The sequence below is a fragment of the Lampetra fluviatilis genome, chromosome 1 (genome assembly GCF_964198595.1).
Source record: "Lampetra fluviatilis chromosome 1, kcLamFluv1.1, whole genome shotgun sequence".
In the NCBI taxonomy this organism is placed as follows: Eukaryota; Metazoa; Chordata; class Hyperoartia; order Petromyzontiformes; family Petromyzontidae; genus Lampetra; species Lampetra fluviatilis.
The window spans coordinates 459,700-481,548 of NC_136275.1; the positions used below are offsets into that span (position 1 = coordinate 459,700).

General features: G+C 52.1%; 1 protein-coding gene across 1 annotated transcript in view; it reads right to left on the reverse strand.

Annotated features, from left to right (window-relative positions):
* Positions 1 to 21,849, reverse strand: part of LOC144945609 (V-type proton ATPase 116 kDa subunit a 1-like) — a 77,337-nt gene that overhangs the window by 15,931 nt on the left and 39,557 nt on the right. The window contains exons 17-21 of the mRNA XM_078874171.1: positions 19,936 to 20,043; positions 18,774 to 18,881; positions 17,650 to 17,670; positions 16,383 to 16,500; positions 5,947 to 6,118 (exon numbers count right to left, since the gene is read on the reverse strand). Coding sequence (XP_078730297.1) covers positions 5,947 to 6,118; positions 16,383 to 16,500; positions 17,650 to 17,670; positions 18,774 to 18,881; positions 19,936 to 20,043 — 527 coding nt within the window. The remainder of the gene's footprint in view (positions 1 to 5,946; positions 6,119 to 16,382; positions 16,501 to 17,649; positions 17,671 to 18,773; positions 18,882 to 19,935; positions 20,044 to 21,849) is intronic.

Below are 21,849 nucleotides of genomic sequence, written 5' to 3' on the forward strand. Positions count from 1 at the left end.
GGCCACGTTCAGCTCCCAAAAAAAACGACTTCACGCGATAGGTCACCCAGAGAGCCGTGTCACCCGGGGAGATTGTTTGACCATACTTCACCATGCTGGTCTACGCAGGTTTGTGAAGAGGGAGCGGGGGTGGGGGGGGGGGGAGAGGCCAGGACCAGCTCCGATATCACTCGCCATCGCCGCTGGCTGAGAATCGAACTCGGGTGCCCGGGTCCGGAGCGCGGTGGCGCCGGCCATGCCGGCACCGTTCTGAACCCTTCCCGCTCCGTCTCGCCAGGTGCAAGCGCTGCAGTGAGAGCGGCGGCGCAGCGCTTAGCACGCCGCGATCACGGCCAACACCAGTGGCGATTATCTGAACCGTTCCCGGGCCTTTCCTAAGTCGACTCGGCCTCAAATGAGCACCTGGTGCGGGGTGTAAACACCGCCACTGGCCAGACAAAAGCGGTTCCCGCGTGGTGCTGGCCACCCACTCCCTCGTGTGCCGTGCCGGCCTTCATAGGTGCTCGCTAACAGCACTTGCCCCAACTGTCTGTCAAGGCTATACTGGGGGGGGGGGGGGTCTTTGTCTTTGCCTAATTCCCCCTGCCGCGTGCGTACACTCGGGCGTCGCCCCCCACGTCGCTCCCCCACGCTCGTCTCCAAGCAACGGCCTAGCTACCCCCCCCCCCGGCACCTCCTCGACACGGCGTGCCGCTGTTACCCGCACCGCCGGCTCGCCGCCCTCGTCTTTCCACCGCCGCATTTTTGCAAACTACAAACAGAAAGACGGCAACCATTTCCACAATTGCAACGACGGCTCGGGCCATTTTCTCTTTCCCCACCCAAGGAAAATGTTGCGAAAGTGCCCACCACATCGCCGTTGCCCAGACGGGTGGACGGACACTCGGACGGGTGGACACTCGGACGGGTGGACACTCGGATGCGCAGCGACGGCAACTCTCCAACCGTTCAGAAAGAGATGAAATATGAATTGAAATTGTTATTGCTAATTAATGAGCAGCAGATGGTGAACATAGACACATCAGAGTTGTGGGTTCGCAAGGGACAGCAGTGCGTGTCTGTGGCCCCACAGTTGTCCTCGTTACGTCGCTGCGTCGGAGCACACAAATATCATGACAACGCTTCATGGCAAAACAAACAGCTTGCCCAACCAGTTTCAATATCAAGCGCTTATTAATAGTTGTGCGTTTAACATCGCGCTATTAACTGGTTGTTTTAAACAGTTTCTGAGCACCGGCCCAAAGGCCCCGAGCGTTAAGCGGCTGGCAACAAACAGCAACCACGAGGCTTGTAAAGACGAGCCAACACGCTTCACCAATCGAGGAAGGTATTCACAGGCACTAAGAGGAATGTGGTGATTGTGCGAGTGTTGCGTTGTTGTGACCTGCAGTGTGGTGAGCGAGTGGGTGGCTGAGGGTGTTGTTGTGACCTGCAGTGTGGTGAGTGGGTGGGTGGGTGAGGGTGTTGTTGTGACCTGCAGTGTGGTGAGTGTGTGGGTGGGTGAGGGTGTTGTTGTGACCTGCAGTGTGGTGAGTGTGTGGGTGGGTGAGGGTGTTGTTGTGACCTGCAGTGTGGTGAGTGGGTCGGTGGGTGAGTGCGTTGTTGTGACCTGCAGTGTGGCGAGCGTGTGGGTGGGTGAGTGCGTTGTTGTGACCTGCAGTGTGGTGAGCGTGTGGGTGGGTGAGGGTGTTGTTGTGACCTGCAGTGTGGCGAGGGTGTGGGTGGGTGAGGGTGTTGTTGTGACCTGCAGTGTGGCGAGTGTGTGGGTGGGTGAGGGTGTTGTTGTGACCTGCAGTGTGGCGAGCGTGTGGGTGGGTGAGGGCGTTGTTGTGACCTGCAGTGTGGTGAGCGAGTGGGTGAGCAGGTGAGTGAGAGGGTGAGTGCGTTGTTGTGACCTGCAGTGTGGCGAGCGTGTGGGTGGGTGAGGGTGTTGTTGTGACCTGCAGTGTGGCGAGCGTGTGGGTGAGCGAGTGGCTGAATGCGTTGTTGTGAGCTGCAGTGTGGTGAGCGAGTGGGCGAGCGAGTGGCTGAGTGCGTTGTTGTGAGCTGCAGTGTGGTGAATGGGCGAGTGTGCGAGTGTGTCGTCGTGATCTGCAGGGAGTGCTGTGGCTCAACAGTGTGGATGAGACGATACAGTGAGGTCTGGTAGGCCGTGTCCTCAACGCGGTGGGCTCAGCGTGTCCTACTTACGCGTGAAACCTCGCGACACTGCACGCGCCCCGACAGGTTAGGGTTACAACGACAGCGCTGACGGATATCGCGTGCCGCACATATCGTCTTCCTCCCAAGCCATCAAGGGCTCGCACTTCTGTGCCGCCACGTAACGCGCGACGCTCGGCCTTCTCAAGAAAACAAGCTTCCTGCCGCCATCGCACGCTCGCACGCGGCCACGGGGCAGCGTGCGTCTGCGCGACGGCCACCGCCCCCCCCCCCCTCCCGGCCCCCCAAACGAGTTGCCGGGTGCCATCATTCACCGCCGCCGCGGCGCGCGGCACGGTGTTGTCGCCGCCGCTGCTGCTGCTGCACCGGCCGCCACTGCAATGAAGTCATGAGGCGTGCGGCATTGCGAAGAGCTCAACGTTAACCGATCTCGCCCCGTTCGGATTTCACCAGCAGTGGCCTCCTCTCCCATACAAAGTGTTCGCTGCGTATTGATCGCCTTACGACAAACAGACGACCGGCGTGCCGTCACACAGCGATGGCGACTGGATTGCAATGCCCCGGGCCTCATGTTAGGGGCTGCAGACAACGTACAATGGCTATTTATAAGCTCACTGTGCCAGACACACACTAAGCTTGTGGGCAAGTTGAGGTATATCCCGGTTGAATGTGTTAGACAATGGAAAGATGTACAATAAATTGACGAAGAAACATAAATGTACAAAATTAAAATCTCCATAACCACGGTCGCATTACGCACGTACAGGAGGCACCGGGTTGACGAGATGTTGACTACCTCGCCTGGTACACAGGAGGTCGTGGGTTCAATCCCGACCCGGACGCCTGCTACCGTATATTTGGAGTTTGCGTGTCTCTCTCCCCGTGGTCGCGTCGATTTCTATCCGGGCCCTCCACACCTAGAGACACGCGTTTAGAGCCTTGGGCTGATATACATGTCAACATAATCCACTTCTCGTTGGGCTATCATTGTGACCAGGTGACTTCTGAACAACAGCGATAGAGCTCAGTGGGCTTTACCTGTTAAATTTGAATCACAGTTCCTATGATCACTGTTACATTGTCTTTTTATGGTTTAGCAATGTTTGTTTGTTGAAGTACAGAGTTAGCCTGATAACTTGAATCTAAATTGTCTTATGCTTGTTATTGTTTGACTTGCATCCCACTGGGATTTTTGCACACAGCGTTGATATGTGGTGCCTTTTTCTGGAAGACTTTGCTGTTTTTTCCTGGATGTTTCTGTTGCGCGTCGTCACTTTAAGATGTTTCTTGTTCATGTTTTTGTTTGTTGCGGTTGATTTTAGTTTACGTACAGGAACGTAACGTAAACATTAAAAGAAAACTCCGGAAGAGTCATTAACATTTGCCATACACTAAACATCCTGAGATAAAGGCACCACATACTGTGATTAAAAATAAGCAAAACATGTCTTTGTTCAAATATTAATTACAAAGAAATGCAATATTTTTTTTTACTAAAACTGATTGAATTAAAAATAAAGGAGCCAGAAACCAATCAATGCTCTTTATCCAGCTACTCCATATGTCAAATTGCATTTAATATTAATTCCACCAATTATTTAAAATGCAAACACGTAATTACTCTAACACATTTGGCAAGAGGCTTTAGATACTGCCGTGTGTACGGTGTGTGTGTGTATTGACTGTGCGGGGTGCAGTGGCTCAACGAATCGGCGACCACCCAGGTTCAACTTCCGCTCACAATCTAATTACGGTGGCGATCAACTGAAGCGGTCCTGGGCCTACCCCTAGCTTGGCTCAGCCTTAAATGGGTACCTGAGGAGGTGAGTACACATCGGCACTGGGGGGACAAAGGTGGCCGGGAGTGGTGTTGGCCACCGACCCCGCTCGTGTGCTGGACTTCAAAGGTGCTCGTAAAACAGCACTTGCCCCAATGGAGTGTAGAAGGCTACGCGGTGGATCTTTGTCTGTTTGTGCACCGTGGTGGCGGCAGCGTGAAAGGAGCAACGGCAGAGTTCCTCAGCAGACACGCCGCACGCTCCGGGCATGTCAACGCCGTTATCGAACCGCGTCCGCGTGAAATGGGCACTCATTACATCACAGCGCCGGCATTCACCCGTTGAGAATCAGGGTCGTTTGCCGGAGCCGGCAACGATCGCACGCGGCGGGGCCAAACGCATCGGAAGCTGTCGATTGAAGGCGGCGGCTCTGTTTGACGGTGGCACCGGCTCTGTTTGACGGTGGCACCGAGCAGAGCAACCGCTTTGGCGGGCGCATCGCAAGCGCTGTCCGTGTCGTCAGGATGAAGAGCGGAGCGGCGTTTGCTCAAAAAGCCTTTCAGTGACCGTCAGTTTCAACTTGCCATTTGGAATATTTTAAGCGGCTGTCACATCTCTGCGTTTAACATACATCACACCATGCCAGCGCCGCGCCTGTGAATAACGACGTCTTGTGACAATGGGTTTTTTTTTGTCCTCCCACCGCCTCGGCTATAAGGAAGACCGCGGGGTTTTCTGAACAAATGCCAAATGCCAATCTATACGGACTCAACAGAGGGTGTCGCATTCTCTCTGGATATTAAAAATATGTTCATACAAGCTGCCGACACTGCTTCTTTACACATTCACAAATCACTCACCACACGAACACAGCGACGACACCACAGACGTCAGGCTTCGAAGCACAATTAAACCGGTTACGCAAATATCATCAGTCGATCTCATTCCGCTGCTCTGCGTACGACACCACGGCCCTAGACGAGTGTGCACAGCGTCCCTGCACTCGGGGAGCAAGTGCCCTCAGGGGGGCGGGGGGGGGGCAGGCTGGGCTTGCGCGACCCGCGGAGACGCCCCCCCCCAGGACCCGGGCTCACGGCACGCGCCCGCGGGGGGCTCTCAAACGCAACGCCGCGCACACGGTCAGCCGCGTGCCCCCCACCCCCCAACCACGTCACTCGGCGATGCGGCGGGGAGGCGGCCGTCGCCGTGGTCTCCCTGCGCTCGCGTGGGAATCGCCACGCACACACACACACACGCACGCACGTACACACACACGCACACACAAACACACACACGCGTGCGTGTGTATGTTTGTTTGTTTGTTAAAAAGCAGCGCAATACCCCGTGGCCGGGCGACCAGTCAACGCCGATAATTAGTCACACGGCTCACATTTTAAGAGAAACCTCGCAGCACCGACTGAAGAAAATACGACCCCAAAGAAACAAAGAAACGATAAATAAAAGCAGGTGGCTGAATGAGATCTCTTCTATTCCTCCGCAGGGAAGCATTGCACCACTGCGTAGATATTCAGCACACACACGGAATTTCACACACACACAGAGTTACACACACACACAGAGTTGAACCCACACACACACAGAGTTGCACACACACAGAGTTTCACACACACACACTCACAGAGTTTCACCCACACACACACAGAGTTGCACACACACACAGAGTTTCACCCGACAAAACAAATGCACATTTGAGCCCAGATTGTGAAGGGGAACAGGGTGCAAATTCTCCCGCTAATGAGGATATGATCGTGGAACATTTCCTCATTAAAGAACTGAACTCTGCTAATTGGAGCAGAGTAATCACTCCTGGCATTACCATTTTGTAATAATTAAGGGCAGAATGTACCCAGAGAGGTTTAGAGAGGCAAGCAGTATGCTTGGTCCGGGGAGGCCAAGCGTGAGGCCACGCGTCTGTGCGTGCGTCTGTGCGTGCGTGCGTCTGTGCGTGCGTGCGTGCGTCTGTGCGTGCGTGCGTGCGAGCGCTCACCAGTGCAGGCGGAGAGCGTGCAGGAAGGCCGAGAGGCCCTCCATGACCAGCAGCACGCTGACGGTGAGCACGGCGAAGAAGGCGAACACAAAGATGAGGCCAAAGAAGCCGGCGTAGCTGTTCTGGCTGAGCCCCGTGTGCATCACCATGCCCCACAGCACCTCGGAGAGCTCTGCCAAGACAGGACGGACAGACGGACGGGTTGGTTTGGGCACCGAGGAACAATAGGAGCCAAAACTGACAACACCTCCGTGGCATCTCCGTCGCATCTTAGTTGCCCGCTGTTCTCAAGAGTGCACACTTGGATAACGTCTTCATTTGCGTAAATTTGGGAAAAATGCAATGGAGGAAAAACAGTGTGTTAATTTTAGGGGTTTTGTGTTGACCGTGCAAGTAAGTTTTATAGACTTTAGAACACGTGACTGTTTACGTTCACCGAGCGCTTCTTTCTTAACCGAGTGAATTTGCTTGAGCTCACACGAGAGGGAAAGCGCTCCCGATACAGCGAAGTGTAGTGTCTCATAATTGGTTTAATTGTTAGCCCCGTCGGCAAAGGACAAACACACTGCTGAGACCGCACGGTCACACGCATCAAAGCCAGAGCCGTTTACCACGCGCCGCTTGATGGGACTCGGGGCGCAATGGGAACCTACGCCGATGCAAAACAACATCGGTGCCCCATGATACGCAATTACCATAATCGCTTACTTTAATATAAGCCGCCAAACAATTAAAGTTGAGATTTTGTTACAACTCCACCTGCTAGTGCGTGTAAATATGTCACTTGTGAAAAGAGACACATCTTTCACTCGATTCTAGTGTTTACGCATAAATGGGCTCGGGACGTCTGGAGGTGTGCGCCTGTTTCGCGATGCTCCTGCGATATCTGCCGTGAGCAGGGCGTCTGCACTGCCCTGGTCTAGCGGGAGGAGCGGCCCATCTGCACGACAAAAAATTGTTACGTTTGGCAGATGGCAGCGGCAGAGACGACGCGGTATGTTAATACGGTTCCCTTCCAAAGGGCACTGCTTAAAATGCAGCAGTTCTCACACTGAAGATGCAGACAGGGGGGCGTGTACACGCACACCCACGGTCAGTATTTGAGAGGGAAAGTCGCAATGGCGTTTTTGTACTCTGCTCACACTCTGGAGGGGCCACACTTCATCTCAACGGCAGCAACTAGTCTGACTCGTCAGTCGCACTCGGAAGATAAATGCTTCGGCATGTCACCAACGAGAAGACAAGATGAATTATTTGCCCGTATACATCTGTCGGCAGACGTACGTTACAACCGGAGGAGTGGTCTCTCCTGGCGAGGAGCGATCTCGAGAGAGCGAGTGGGTGAATGTTCCCAGCCTCCGTGGAGAGGGGGTCCGTAACTCATCGCGTGCAGCACAAGGTACTGCAGCTGCCGGCCAGAGTCTCTCCACAAGACAGCCACTTGTGACTTCCCCACAGAGTGTAACCCATGCCACCCACGCTGCACATCGCTCCGAGCCTGGGCACGATTCACCACAGCAATACACCAACAACATCTCCTTGATGTCATGCTGCAATGTTATCGCTTCATTGATATGGCAATGACTGTAATTTCAGTATTCCCACAATAAATATGAAATACGAGGTCTTATTTGGTGATTTTTATTTATACTGCCACGCCAAGTTTTCATGCCCATGAATGTAATAAAAGTGGTGCGTGTGCAAATAAATAAACCGCACACCAAGTACATGGTCTGACTTGCCCGAGTACCTCACAAAATAATGCAGCAGGCAAGACGCCTGCTTCACGTATCCGCCTTCACATAAACAATTACGAGATTGATAATTGGTTTTTTACCCTTCTATCTGGCAACAAAACTGACACCTTTTTACAAGGAGTCATGTTTGCATAGACCGCAATACCTGCAGCCATAATACAAACAAAAGACATAACTCTGATAATGTGCACTATCCTTGAAGTTGATTGGTCCACACCCGAGACAGCTTTCCTTAGAGCCTAGTCTCACATGGGTTGGACCAGATGACACAACCCACCAGATGCACGGCCTTCTGGGAGTGCGCAATTTCAGCAGCACCCATCTCAAGACAAGCAAACTCTGCACCAGCTTCGACACACAGCGTCTCATCAGCAGCCAGGCTTGCTGAAATCAATGCTGGTGAACTTCCAGCCGTACTGGCAAGGACTTTACCAAATATACACAAAGAAGGCCAGGAGGTCATCAAGAGGTCATCAAGCACAATGCCACGATGTCACTCCCTGCAAACCAAGTTCGCGAGTTCAAATCCTGATGAGGGGTTGACGCAGCCAATCATCCCTTTAAAGTAGATAAAATAGATACCACTTTGGACGGACAGGTTCTTGGATTATTGGAAGGAAGCAGCTTGTCCGATTAGTTACTGTGACTTATATTGTCCGCACCAGCGTTACTCATTTAGAACGCAACACGCGTGTGCGATGTGCTACGGCGGCCAAAAAGGTGACCGAGTAAGGCCAGAGCATCTTTAAATATGAAGAGACGTTCGCATTCGTAGAATTAAGTTACAAGTCAGTTCACATTGTGGGATCTGGGATTAAATACCAGCAGTGTGCTCGAGTAATTATCACAAAGTGCATCAAGGGCTAAGTCTGCACATTCAACAAATTGAAACGAACTTAAACAGAAAGCAAAAAGAGCCATCGCTTGTGCTGGAAAGTTTTTCTGTGCAGGCTTTTTGTTTGGATTACCGTTGGGGCTATCTAGCATTTTTAATTTCCCCCAATTGGCGCAAAGAGACGAATTGCCCCGTAGCCAACGTTCATGAGCAGCGTACGAGAGGTTACAAATCTCCGTTGTGCCCACGTCAAATATAACGATGAGTTGCCATGCGCATTTTCCTAGCAATAAAAAAATGGAAGTTTGGTGGTGCCGGAGGAATACAATTACAAACGAGCTGGTGGCAGCACTTTCTACCGCGGAGTACGAGCACACTTAACCCTTGTGCGGAACCACGCTCAGCTGCACGCCGATAGCCACCGCATTTCCCAAAATCTTAGACGATCGCACAAAACAGAGACTTACACTTACACCATCATTCATGCGAACTTGCTTTCCCAAACCGTTTTTCCACGCAGGAGAGGAAAACCACAGACAAGCGGAAATGGCAACCAGGACTGGTGCTACTGCTCCAAGCTCTGCAGCCCTATAGCAGAATGTCTGGCAAGAACAAGGCTGCAAACGCTCGACTTTTTCAAAATCTACATTTTGTGCCACTCCACACACACAGAGTCTACGTACTTCAAGATAGAGAATGCAGACTTCGCTCGACACACAAACGACGCCAGATAATGTTATTTATATGATAATGATTCAAAACAATGTACGATACCAACATGGCCAGTACGTTATTTATTTAAAGTTATTGGCGTTTTTGCAACGCTTTAAAAAAAAAAAACGAATTGTACGCATTGATGTTCAGTCTGATGCAATAAAAATAATATTCTACAGCCTGCTCGTGAAAGGAGCAACCATCCCCGCTGTTGTTTTCTTCAGAGAAATCAATCGAGACGAAACACCGCACGTGCACGGTGGTTTACAGTCTGGGATTTACCGGCAGAACGCACACTCGCAATGTACGTGCTTAAAGAAGTTGTCACTCATCTGCTATATTTCCTTATCGAGCCTTGTAGTGCCCATTAGCTGTGCCCGACCCATTAAATCCTCCAGCCGTAAGCTTTTTTAAGTAGCCGTCATTAAAAGTATATTTATAAACACAGTCAAGAGCCACCACGGGTTTTTTCTTCTCCTTTCATTTGCACCGTTTCACGCGAGGTCACAGAACCGCTGCTTCTGGCACTGCCGGCGCTCGCAGAATGAAACGCGTCGGCCGCAACACGCCGGGGGGTAAGGGTCCCGCCCCACCGTCAGTGCGACGGAGCGAGCCAAGCGCCGGACGCAAATTCCTCGGCGTGGAAGAGGAAAGGGCATCTGCCCGTCGGCGCTCAAGGCCCAGCGACACGTGGGAGCCGCATTCACTGCCATAGACGGCTTGGACATTCAGGCCTGCGCCGCAAGCAAGCACTCGCAGCGCGCCACCGGGCGGAGGCAGCACCGGGCGTGGGCGGCACGCGCGCTCGCTCGCTCGCGCCGAGGGCGTGGGGCGCAGGACACGAAAGCAAAGCGTGGAGCGTTCGGCGCGAGCCAGGGGAAGAGTGGCTCGGCGGGAGGGCGAGCGGATCGCAATCACGAGGCTGCGAGTACACATCCACACGTTGGGGCTTGAGCGAGCCCATCATCCCTCAGGGGTGGGTAAAATAGACCCGACTTGTTGGGGAAGTTAATGGTGGTTGTCCTCTCGATATAAAGTGTAATTTCCACTCGCGTCTGGAGGCTGTAAATACGAGATGAGCGCCAATGGCTCCAAGCTCATTTTTAGCATGAAATTCCCTGCTCACCGTAGAGATATCCGAATGGACACATGGTGGGATTGTGAACACTTTCATCAGAGAGCAACATCGATTTCATTAACCGCCTTGGTCTTTAGAGCCGCACACTGCGAGGGGCTAAACATATGAAACGTGTGAAGGAGTCTGCCTGTATGTATGTACGTGTGTGTGTGTATGTAGAGGGGAGCGGTAGTGTAGCGGTTAGTGCGCTGCGCCACGAACCTGACCACCCGAGTTCAATTCCCGCTCACGGCCAACATCGGTGACGATTATCTGAACCGGTCCAGGGCCTCACCTAGGTCGACTCAGCCTCAATGAGTACCTGGTGCGGTGCGTAAAAAACATCGCCACTGAGGAGACAAAGCAGCCGGGCGTGGTGTTGGCCACCCACCCCCTCGTGTGCCGTTCTAGCCTTCATAGGTGCTACTCGCTAACAGCACTTGCCCCAACAGTCTGTTAAGGCTATACAGGGGATCTTTGTGTATGTACATACGTGTGCACGTACATGTGTATGTACGTACGTGTGCACGTACATGTGTATGTACGTACGTGTGCACGTACATGTGTATGTACATACGTGTGCACGTACATGTGTATGTAAGTACGTGTGCACGTACATGTGTATGTACGTACGTGTGCACGTACATGTGTATGTACATACGTGTGCACGTACATGTGTATGTAAGTACGTGTGCACGTACATGTGTATGTACATACGTGTGCACGTACATGTGTATGTACGTACGTGTGCACGTACATGTGTATGTACATACGTGTGCACGTACATGTGTATGTACGTACGTGTGCACGTACATGTGTATGTAAGTACGTGTGCACGTACATGTGTATGTACATACGTGTGCACGTACATGTGTATGTACGTACGTGTGCACGTACATGTGTATGTACATACGTGTGCACGTACATGTGTATGTACATACGTGTGCACGTACATGTGTATGTACATACGTGTGCACCTATATGTGTATGTACGTACGTGTGCACGTACATGTGTATGTACATACGTGTGCACGTACATGTGTATGTACATACGTGTGCACGTACATGTGTATGTACGTACGTGTGCACGTACATGTGTATGTACATACGTGTGCACGTACATGTGTATGTACGTGTGTACGTTGAACTTCTTTCGCAAGGTACGGAGCCAACCGCGCTAATCGGAGGACAACAAACAAAACACCGACAGCTGTTCTAAAGACGAGTTTCAATTTAGATGTAAGAGTGCTTGGCTCCGGTGGCTTCCTAATAAAAGCCCAGCCGTGGTAACAGTCTCCGTGTTTCCCCGCGTCCCTGTCAGGGTGCCGGCCTGCGACGATGCCCTGGCCACCACCAATCTCTTTAGACATGTGACCTTCCCTATCCCCCCGTGCACTCAACGTCTCCGCTCCGTCATGAGAGCAACGGCAGAATTACATTAGACACCTTTCCCTTCCCTCCGTTAAATTACGCGAAAAATCATTCACTTAAATCGCGATAAAAGAACGATCGAAATAATAAAATAAAGTGCTACATTTTGTTAACAATTAAGAAAGTCGGCTGGACAACAGGAAATAAAATTAGATTTTTTTTTCTTCCCACTTGAATGGCAACCCCAGGAGAATAACTAGAAGCTGCTCGGCAGGAACGAGGTTAATCAGTGAATCATCAGCGCATTGCGACCCAATAACCCTGCTCCTGATTCCATTTTATAAGATGACACTGCTGCAAGTCATCTCCAAATCTATACAATATCACACACACACCTCGTGCGGCCCCGCACGCCTCATGCAGGCATTCATTTGAGAAAAAATTCCCATCACACTCATCTTTGCAATTCTAAGGGGAAGATTAACCAAGGGCCTTGGACACTGTATATATATATTTTAAGACTTCCGGAACAAAAGCATTAAAAAAAAACTACCTGGGCTGCAACCGCTTAGTCACGCACGTTGGGCATGCAAGATTATGCAGCAATGCGGCTATCACCAGCAGAGTTATAAAAAAATAAAGTGTGCCGAAATATCACAGTTCTGATAGTAATGATATTAATGATAGTGTGAAGAGGTTTGCTTGTCCACACGAGTGACGGCGGACGTTAATGAACCATGAAATACACGTGTGGTGGATTGTGCCCGAGAGAACGTCAAGCGTGGAGATGGAGCGATGGGATCAGCTGGTGTGCGGGGTGCCAGGGCAACTAGCACTGCGAGAGACGGCCCAGGCTCAGAGCAGCCTTCATCCAGCAGTGGAGAGACCGTGGCTAATTACGACGACCATTATACGTGTGCGTGTATTTATATGAGCAGGCCATAGCCCAATGAGACCATCAGTCTCCATTACAAGGCAAAAAATGTTAACAAAAAATATATATAATTTAGAAACGTAATTAAAAATCAAAAATTTGACGCAGCAGCTTTAAATGAGCCAGCATGCACGATGATGATCTGGCTCCCAGCCAGTGGCATGCATCTCATTGGTGGCGAGCGCCTGCGCCCAATGGCCTGTGCATTTCAAATCCTTCCTCCACCTCAGATTTGTGGCGACGCGTTTGCCATTTCCAGCGGCAGTAAAACCGCTAAAATGATACCAGCATTCTTTATGTATTTATCAAAAGAATTATTCACAATCCGCACTTGCAAATAACTCGATGTGTCACGGTATTTCAAAGCCGTTCAAATGTTATCATTCGCTGGTTAACGGGACACCTATTTCAGTTTGACAAATTGACGCTCACATTCTAAACAAAGCGCTCCTTCGTCATTTGTGTCACATCCTCAAAATGGAGAACGTCTGACGACTAACACGTTACAGAAAATTGGAAAGAAACCCAACCGCTTTCAACCAAACGTAATTAAAATAACAAAATGCGATCGCGACTACGTGGGCAGCTCTTTGGCAGCGATAGTGGTAAGAACAAAAAGAGAAATGGGACGCCAATGGAGCTAGAAAATAACAAGAAACTATGTTATATTTAAAAAAATGACCAGCACCCACACTTGCTTGCTAAAGTAGTTAGAGAACCCATCAGAAAGGACCTTGAGAGGTGAACAGATGGCTCGAAGGTGGAGGAGGAATGGCCAAATTGGGTCGTTTCCAGTTCAGAATTGTAGCCGAGCGAGAGTGCTTTAGTGCCGCTGGGAGGAGAGGCGTCATTTTGTTTCTGGCCAATGCACGGGGCCGTGATGAATGTGCGCACCGCCTTATTGCAGGATGCCGATGGCTGAAGCCAGACGTGATGGATGACTGGGAGGGCTGAGGGCGTTGTCAAAAACACTCGGGGGGGTTCAAAGGTCATGCCGTAGGGTACCGCTAAAATGTGGACATTCAATTCGATTCGTGCTTTCGTGTCAGAAAGAGGCACGTGCTTTTGCTTAATTTGTTCACTTGTTACATCATTGCCACACGTGATGAATTTGTTATCGTCAGCGTACGGGCACTGTTAATAGCGTAATGAGTAAAACGCAAAAAACAGCAGATATAATTGATCTAACTAATGACGAGGTCACAGCATTCCACCGCCTGCTGTTTGATACCGTTATTTTGATTCGATGAAAGCAATACACGCTCGACTGTGAACACAGGAGCCGAGCGTACGAGTTTCCACAACGTCAAAAACCATCTCTGCCAGTCTCCCGCACGGGAGACGCATCCATCCCAGCTCCAGGCTATTATTGCCTTGCGCGCAAGCAGCAGCAGCAGCCTGCCGCGTGAAGCCGCTGTCCACACTGATGGGCACCGATATTGCACCACGGCAGCGTGGGGAATTGCCGAGCGGGGGACGTTTCTCCCGCCGCCGGGGCTCGCGCCCGTGAACGAGCGGCGGGTTATTATGATGGCGAGGCCGGCTCCCATCACGCCGCAATAAAATTGGCATCCCCTCCATAACCGCTTTCACTCACGCTCCACTTGGCCACCGGATCGCGGCCCTCCGGTCCGCGAGCGCCTGGTAATGGATACACCGCCGGCTCATTTTACATGCAGGTCAGCGCCGGGACGGCCGTTATTTACCACCGCTCGCACGGCGATGCGCTCAACACAGATTTACACCGTTACAGTGGCTCCAGTTACAGCCGTCTGCGAGCTCGCGCGCGCGCTACACCCATGCGTGGAATTTTCATTTTCACCGAATCGCGAGACAAATGCAAATGAAATACAGATGAGCCCCTAATGAAGTGCGCGTAGATGCGATCTCCTCATTAGGCTGCGGCACACTCACCGGCCGTGCAGACACAGATAGATTGGCAAAGCAGGAAATGCAATTTGCACATTCTGCCTCAAAACAATTGCTGCAGGCAGCTGCGATAGCCTCATTAATTACCAGCGTGTCGCCGTGGCTGCGAGCTAATGGAAGGCTTTCAAAAACTGGCGTGTGATTAAATGCAATGATGCTGCATAGGAGGGAACCGATGAACCTGAAATGCTTAAAAATAACAACTGTCAGCTTCCAGGAAAACTCAGTGCCTCTGTGGTAGCAGAAACAACCTGCAAAGAGTGCAATTGAAATGTATAGATTTAGTTGTTATTGTTTTGCTGGATGCTATGGCAAAATATATGTATGGCGATCGCGCTCTGAAAGGTTTTACATCTTCCAGCCAAGTGGCTTAGAAATAGAGCGAGCGGTTCGCAAACGGAAGGTTGCGAGTTCGAACCCTGGATGGGGATTGGGTCAGCCCATTATCTCTCTGTGATCAATGAAATGAGGACCACTTTGTGGCGGTGGTAGTCCTCATGGATAGACTCGCCCCGGCCATACGAATGTGGAATGTCTTGCTCTGGCTCGGGGCTGCAAAGGGAAGATGAGAACTGGTGACGCCTCGATGCTCATTTTGGGCATGATATCCCTTTGATTTTTGATCTTCAAAAAAAAAACGTCGTCCGATTCGATTACGTTCCGTCCAAGTTATCAATGCGGCACGATTGCTGATTAGCTCATTTATATTCGCATGCGAATCCCCGTGTGTGTGGCAGCTGCTGTCGAGAGGCAGGCACGGAGAGCTCCGTCAGTGCGCGGTGGCTGGGGGTGCGCATCTCGGAAAAGTGGTGGAGGAGGCTTAAAAACCGCTTAGTGCTGAATGTTGCCTATAAAATAGCGTAGGTTTGTTTTCCCCGTTCAAGCTCGCGAAGTACTGTTGTGAAAATAACCGCGTGTTTCTCCAGGGTAATGTGTCGTAGAGTTGAGTGAAAATTGTCCAGAGGGCCACCACAGCAGCCCGCTGCTCTCTATTTTCACTCACAGTGTTTATACATTTTCATACATAGGCCTTTCACGCCCGATGTTCATTCATTATTCATCGCTCTTCACGTTACATCGTCGCGGGGGTACAATGTACATCGTTAACGGTGACTCGACAGAGCAAATCAAATCAAGTCGTCACATCGTGGGCGAACATGCCAATGCATTAGTAATTTTTAAGCGAAATGCAGGAGGAGGAACGTTGAAAAGCGACATTTTGACAATTTCACGTCGTATAAAATCGTCAAAATGGCGCTTTGCTTTTTAACAATCCTCTGGTTTCGCTGAAAACCCAAAATCAATTGGCATATTTACCCACGACGCGACAACGTGATTGGCTCTGTTGCGCGGCGGAGGGTCGCATATCTTATTGGCAGCAGCAGCAGCAATGTGTTTTATTTAGCACGTAGATTTTAGCAGCCAACATTAAGATCGTGGACGCTGTCGCAGTTAGGCCACGTAATGACTGGTCTAAATTTTGTGTCGTAAAGCCCCTCCACCACCCGACAGGGGGAAACCGACGAGGTGGCCACTCGCGGCGTGCGGGCGCGTAGCGCCGCGACAATTCACGAACGCTGCAGCTCGCCCGACCCGTGGAGCGGCAGAACAATCCTCACAGCCAAATTGAGCGGCGCTTCGATTAGCGACGATCCACTCGCGACTGCGTCAGGCATCGTCAGGACGAGATGCAGGAAGTCGGGACCGTCGTGGATTGTGATAACGACAAAGGGGCGAGAGCACCGGGGGGAGGGGGGGGTTGGGGGGGGGTGAACTCACGGGCGTGGGCCAGGCTGAGGGCCCAGAGGCGCAGGTAGGAGGCCGTGTTGGAGATGCAGCCCAGGCAGTACTCGATGGTGTGGATGGCTTGGTGCACAAACACGTCCCCAAAGTCAAACTGCGGGAACACAGCGCACGACCCGACCTTCCACGTCACGCGGTTTCGCGGCAGGGCCAGTCCCGCTGTGCGGCGCTACGTAGGCGTTCTGTTTCATGAAACGTGAACTATATATATACTAGATACCGCTGAATGTTTTACTCACAATTGGAATGTTACAAGTTAAAAAGCCAGTTTAAAATATACTCAGCTCGTCATCCTGCTCGATCATTAAATTCAGTAATACTGCGTGGAAAGTGAATGGTGTCACCATATGGATCAGCTGCCACTCGCACACACGTGGAATTTACACGTTTGGCTAACAAGGTGGGCAACGCAGATGAACGGCTGCCCCAATCCTCTGCTTGGTAAAGAAACGCTGGGATTTTCCTTTAATATCCTTCAAATATTGCCAGCGTATTATCACAGAGTAGCTCCAAATGCGATCCTATCTATCACAACGTGTGCAATATATAAACCACATCAAATCTAAAACATACCGAGCAATTACACTTTGTGATTAAACCAGTAACTTAATGATTCGACGATTTGGTGTTAAGTGCAAACCTCCACCACCAAAAATCAGAGATCACGGGTTACGAAATCATCAAAGATTGCATTTGTGAGAGGCAAAGGGGGGAAGCGAAGAGAAGCAGCGCCGCCTGAACCTCGACAACATCGTGACCGTGGGGTGGTGGGCAGGGAGGGCAGTGGGGGGAGGAGGAGGGGCTGTCTGTCCCCGTGAACGCCGCACATTTGCATGCAGTTTAGCCCACGCGGACGTGTTGCGGGAGTGTAACAGCTGGAGTTAAACGTGGAATGTCTGAAATCACAACGAGGTTCAATTCCTTCCCACCCGCCACCCCACCCGCCACCCCACCCGCCACCCCACCCGCCACCCCACCCGCCACCCCACCCGCCACCCCACCCGCCACCCCACCCGCCACCCCACCGTTTCCCACACGACCGCCATTAGGGTCCCTTCATGTGGTGATCTACGGGGTGTAGATGGCCCGCGACGCACGCAGCGTCAAGACAGAATCTCAACCGCGACGGAACGCCGCGCGACGACTTGCGGAAAGCACGCGCACGCACGTCGATGGTTACACGCGGAAAGCGAAGCGTGCGGAGGGGGCGTGCGGGGGGGGGGGCTGCACCAAACCAACTCACCGGCGGCTCCTTCTCCGCAGGCTTAAAAACGTTACGTTCCATTGTCAGACGCGAAGTGGACGACAACAAAAAACATCGGTTAATTAGCGACAAGGCCAAAGAAAGTATAAAGAAAGTGAACCCTCGTGATTGTCAGACGTCACCTTCGTGCGAGGCGTTTCTCGTGCTCTCATTCATGGGAAAAGAGCGGCAATCGTGCCACCGTGAGAAACATTAATTTATAGATATGTACGCGTCAAAAGATATTTGCCTCAAAATGTACATCGCTGAAGATTTATTGCATTGTAGAAAGCGTCGAGCTCCGTGTTATGACGTGGGACACCGCCGTGCCGTCACCGTGCGCTGCGGCGTCGGTTAAACGGTTTCAATTAACTCCGTTTAAGAATGCTCCCACGCAGAGGCGATATTACTTCGGCAACCCGGCTGAGAGTGGCGCGGCCATGCAATCACTACAGCCAGGAACGCCAACCAACCAACCACACAGCAAAACACAAAACTGCTTGCAGAAAAATCATAATCCGCAGCTGGTATTGCCGAAAGGTCACGTTTCTTACGATGCGCGCGGGGCTTAAAAACTAAAAAAGAATTCCACGAGTGTCAAGGCGTACAATTCCCTGCAGCACAGCGCGACTGTGGCAGCCGCCACCACCACCACCACCACCCTCGCTCGTCTTGAAGAACATGACACAGGCGACCGCGTGAGAAGGCTCACATGCTGCTGTCATGCTCTACTCCGGCAAATCCCCGAGACTGTCGCAAAGCATGTGGCACATCGCTGGGGATTAATACAGCATCTCCTCCGGCCGCCGGGGTTCTGTGGAAAGCTCGCAATGGGGCACATGATCAAGAATTTTGTGCAAAATGACCCGGGGGGGCATTTGCATGAGCGAGCGTACGGCTCGGGTCATACGGCCCTTAATATATATACACGGCAACGGGGCGAGGCATTAATCTACTTCTCGTCCTTGCTGCAACCGGCAGCGCGATGGAAACAAAGCTGCTTCCGCTGCCCTCGCTGGGTTTTGCGAGCGTGGGCAAGGGCGCCGCGCTCCAGGGAGCGGGGGGGGGGGGCGAGCCGGTCGGCTCGGCAACAGGGGGGACGCGGAGGGGGGCGGCGGTCTTACCGGCTCCTCCTCGTCCGAGCGGTTGGACAGCTGGTCGTGGTCAATGATGCCCGCGTCTTCCTCCGTGGGCCCGTTCCCCACGCGCACGCCGGCGAAATTCGTGGTTCCCTGCGACGGCACGCGCGCCGAGAGAAAGCACGCGGTGAGCGGCACGACGGGCGCAGTCGCACGCGGGCCGTGACGGCCGCCGGGGCCCAACGCGGCCTCCCCCTTGAGGCCACGGCGACACTCGGACGCACGCGGCCCCAACGGGAGGCACGAGCGCCCGGCTGAGCGCGCACGGCCAACGCGTGCCGGTACGGTGCACGGTGTTGACTGCACCTTGCTCGTCTTGCCCACAACTATTTAGTGACACGTGACAATGTAGCAGAGCGGCTGCGTCGTTATTGGCATAAATTGTCCAGAATTGAAACGAGTCGGGCCGGCAATCACGTTTGATTTGCCACTCTGGTTGGTGTTTTCCATAATTTATGGAACGATGTGAATGGCCGCTGCCCAGCTCTGTTGTCGGTGTCTTGTGGTATTCTGAGATGAGCGCAGTTGGCTACGTACGGTGCGAAAGAAGTTCGACGTACATAAATACACGCGTCATATTGATCACGTGCATCCCGGCTAAGTATTGATAAATAGCTAAATTGTCAAAATATGATAATTACATGGGTGTGGAAAAAGAAAATGCAATTAAAATGAAATTCTGTACATGGCTCCCATATGCCCCTTTATACATACAAAATATATAAAAGCAGAAAAGGGCACAATTTGAAAGTGTGAAAAATCTGCATATTATTCCCATTAAAATAAAAAAATTGAAATTGCAGGAACGAGGCACGCGCACAAACAGATGTGCACGGGTTGTTTAGAAGATCATTAAATGGGAATTTGTGCTTGCGGCATTAAAATTGGCGCAGGCGCCCGGCAACCCAGCTGGAGATTGCAATTTAAGGCCATCCTCCCTCATCCTCCCGCAACAGCCCGCTAACGACGAGTAACGACCTCGCGCGGCCAACGACAACGCCGACCTCCGCTCGACGACATTTTGCGCTGAGGTGCGACGATTCAGGAATCGCACAGCAGAGGCAGCGGCGGCAGAAGCAGGGGCAGAAGGAGCCCCGGCGGCGTGGTCTGGAGAAGACGGGCCTGCGTGCCGAGGCCGCGGTCTCACCAGGTGACGGCGCCTCCGGTCCTCGTACCACAGCACAAGCGGCTTGCCCGCCAGCAGCACGGGCACACACAGCAGCGCCAGCACCACCAGGAAGGACTGCAGCCCTCGCTGCACGCAGACAACGCTCGTCAGCGGTGGCAGGAGCCGCTCGCTTTCACTCTCTGGCGACGGCGAGGGCTCCCAGGTGCGCTTCAACTCGGGCTAACGAGCGCCGTTTGTGCCACCGAATTTCACCAATGTCGTAGATTGTGGCAAACGACTTCAAATTTGTCATACAAGTTCATGATTGCGTGGGATTTCATGTTATTCTTTGCACATTAAACAAGCAACACTGACGATTATAAATTGACGAATGTTCCATCAATCAATCAGTGCCCTAATTGCAACCACACAAACCTATCAAAATACTATATTTATCTTCCGCTAACGAGGCCTTGTGGAAAACACGGCGCAAGTATTACGAGCAACGGTAACAAATACAAATAAAACTGACAAAATAATTCAGCGGCAGCTACGTAAACAACATATGGAATACGTGAGCACCATTCGCGTGGCAATCGGTTGCAGCCGTCGCGAGGCCACTGTCTGGAGAGAGAGCGGCCACACCAACTCGGATTATAACCGCGTTTGTAAAAAGTAGCATCAATCATTCTAAAAACCATTACCTCAAAAGTAACGTGAAACCACGATCGTTAACAGAGATGGGACAAATCTATAGAAGTATATTGCCGTGAGGTTGGTCACTCGCCCTGGGAAGGTGCCCGGGCCAGACATGCGCTGTCAACATCGCCTAGCGCTGAAACTACCCGATACTGCGGACAGAATGTGTAAAAACAAGTTGCTTGTAATCGTGGAAAGGTGCTCATCGAGCGCCACATTCATCAGATATACAAACGATTCACGATTACTGCCAAACCCCCCCCCCACCCAGTACGTACACCAACGGATACCCATTGAAAGCTTGGCATGCACACACTGCCCTCTCACTCACACACACACACCGCCCTCTCACTCACACACACACACACACCGCCCTCTCATTCACACACACTCACACACACACACCACACTCACACACACCACACTCACACACCGCCCTCTCACTCACACACACACCATCCTCACACACACTCACACACACACACCACACACACACACACCACACACACACCGCCTTCTCACTCACACACACACCACCATCTCACTCACACACACACACACACCGCCCTCTCACTCACACACACACCACCATCTCACTCACACACACACACACACACCGCCCTCACACACACACACACCACCCTCACACACACACACACACCACCCTCACACACACACACCACCCTCACACACACACACCACCCTCACACACACACACCACCCTCACACACACACACCACCCTCACACACACACACACACTACCCTCACACACACCACCCTCTCACACACACACACACACACACCGCCCTCTCACTCACACACACGCACACCATCCTCACACACACACACCACACACACACACACCACACACACACCGCCTTCTCACTCACACACACACCACCATCTCACTCACACACACACACACACCGCCCTCACACACACACACACACCGCCCTCACACACACACACACACACCGCCCTCTCACTCACACACCGCCCTCTCACTCACACACACACCACCCTCTCACTCACACACACACACCACCCTCACACACACACACCACCCTCACACACACACACCACCCTCACACACACACACCACCCTCACACACACACTCCACCCTCACACACACACACCACCCTCACACACACACACGCCACCCTCACACACACACACACACTACCCTCACACACACCACCCTCTCACACACACACACACACCACCCTCTCACTCACACACACACACACACCAC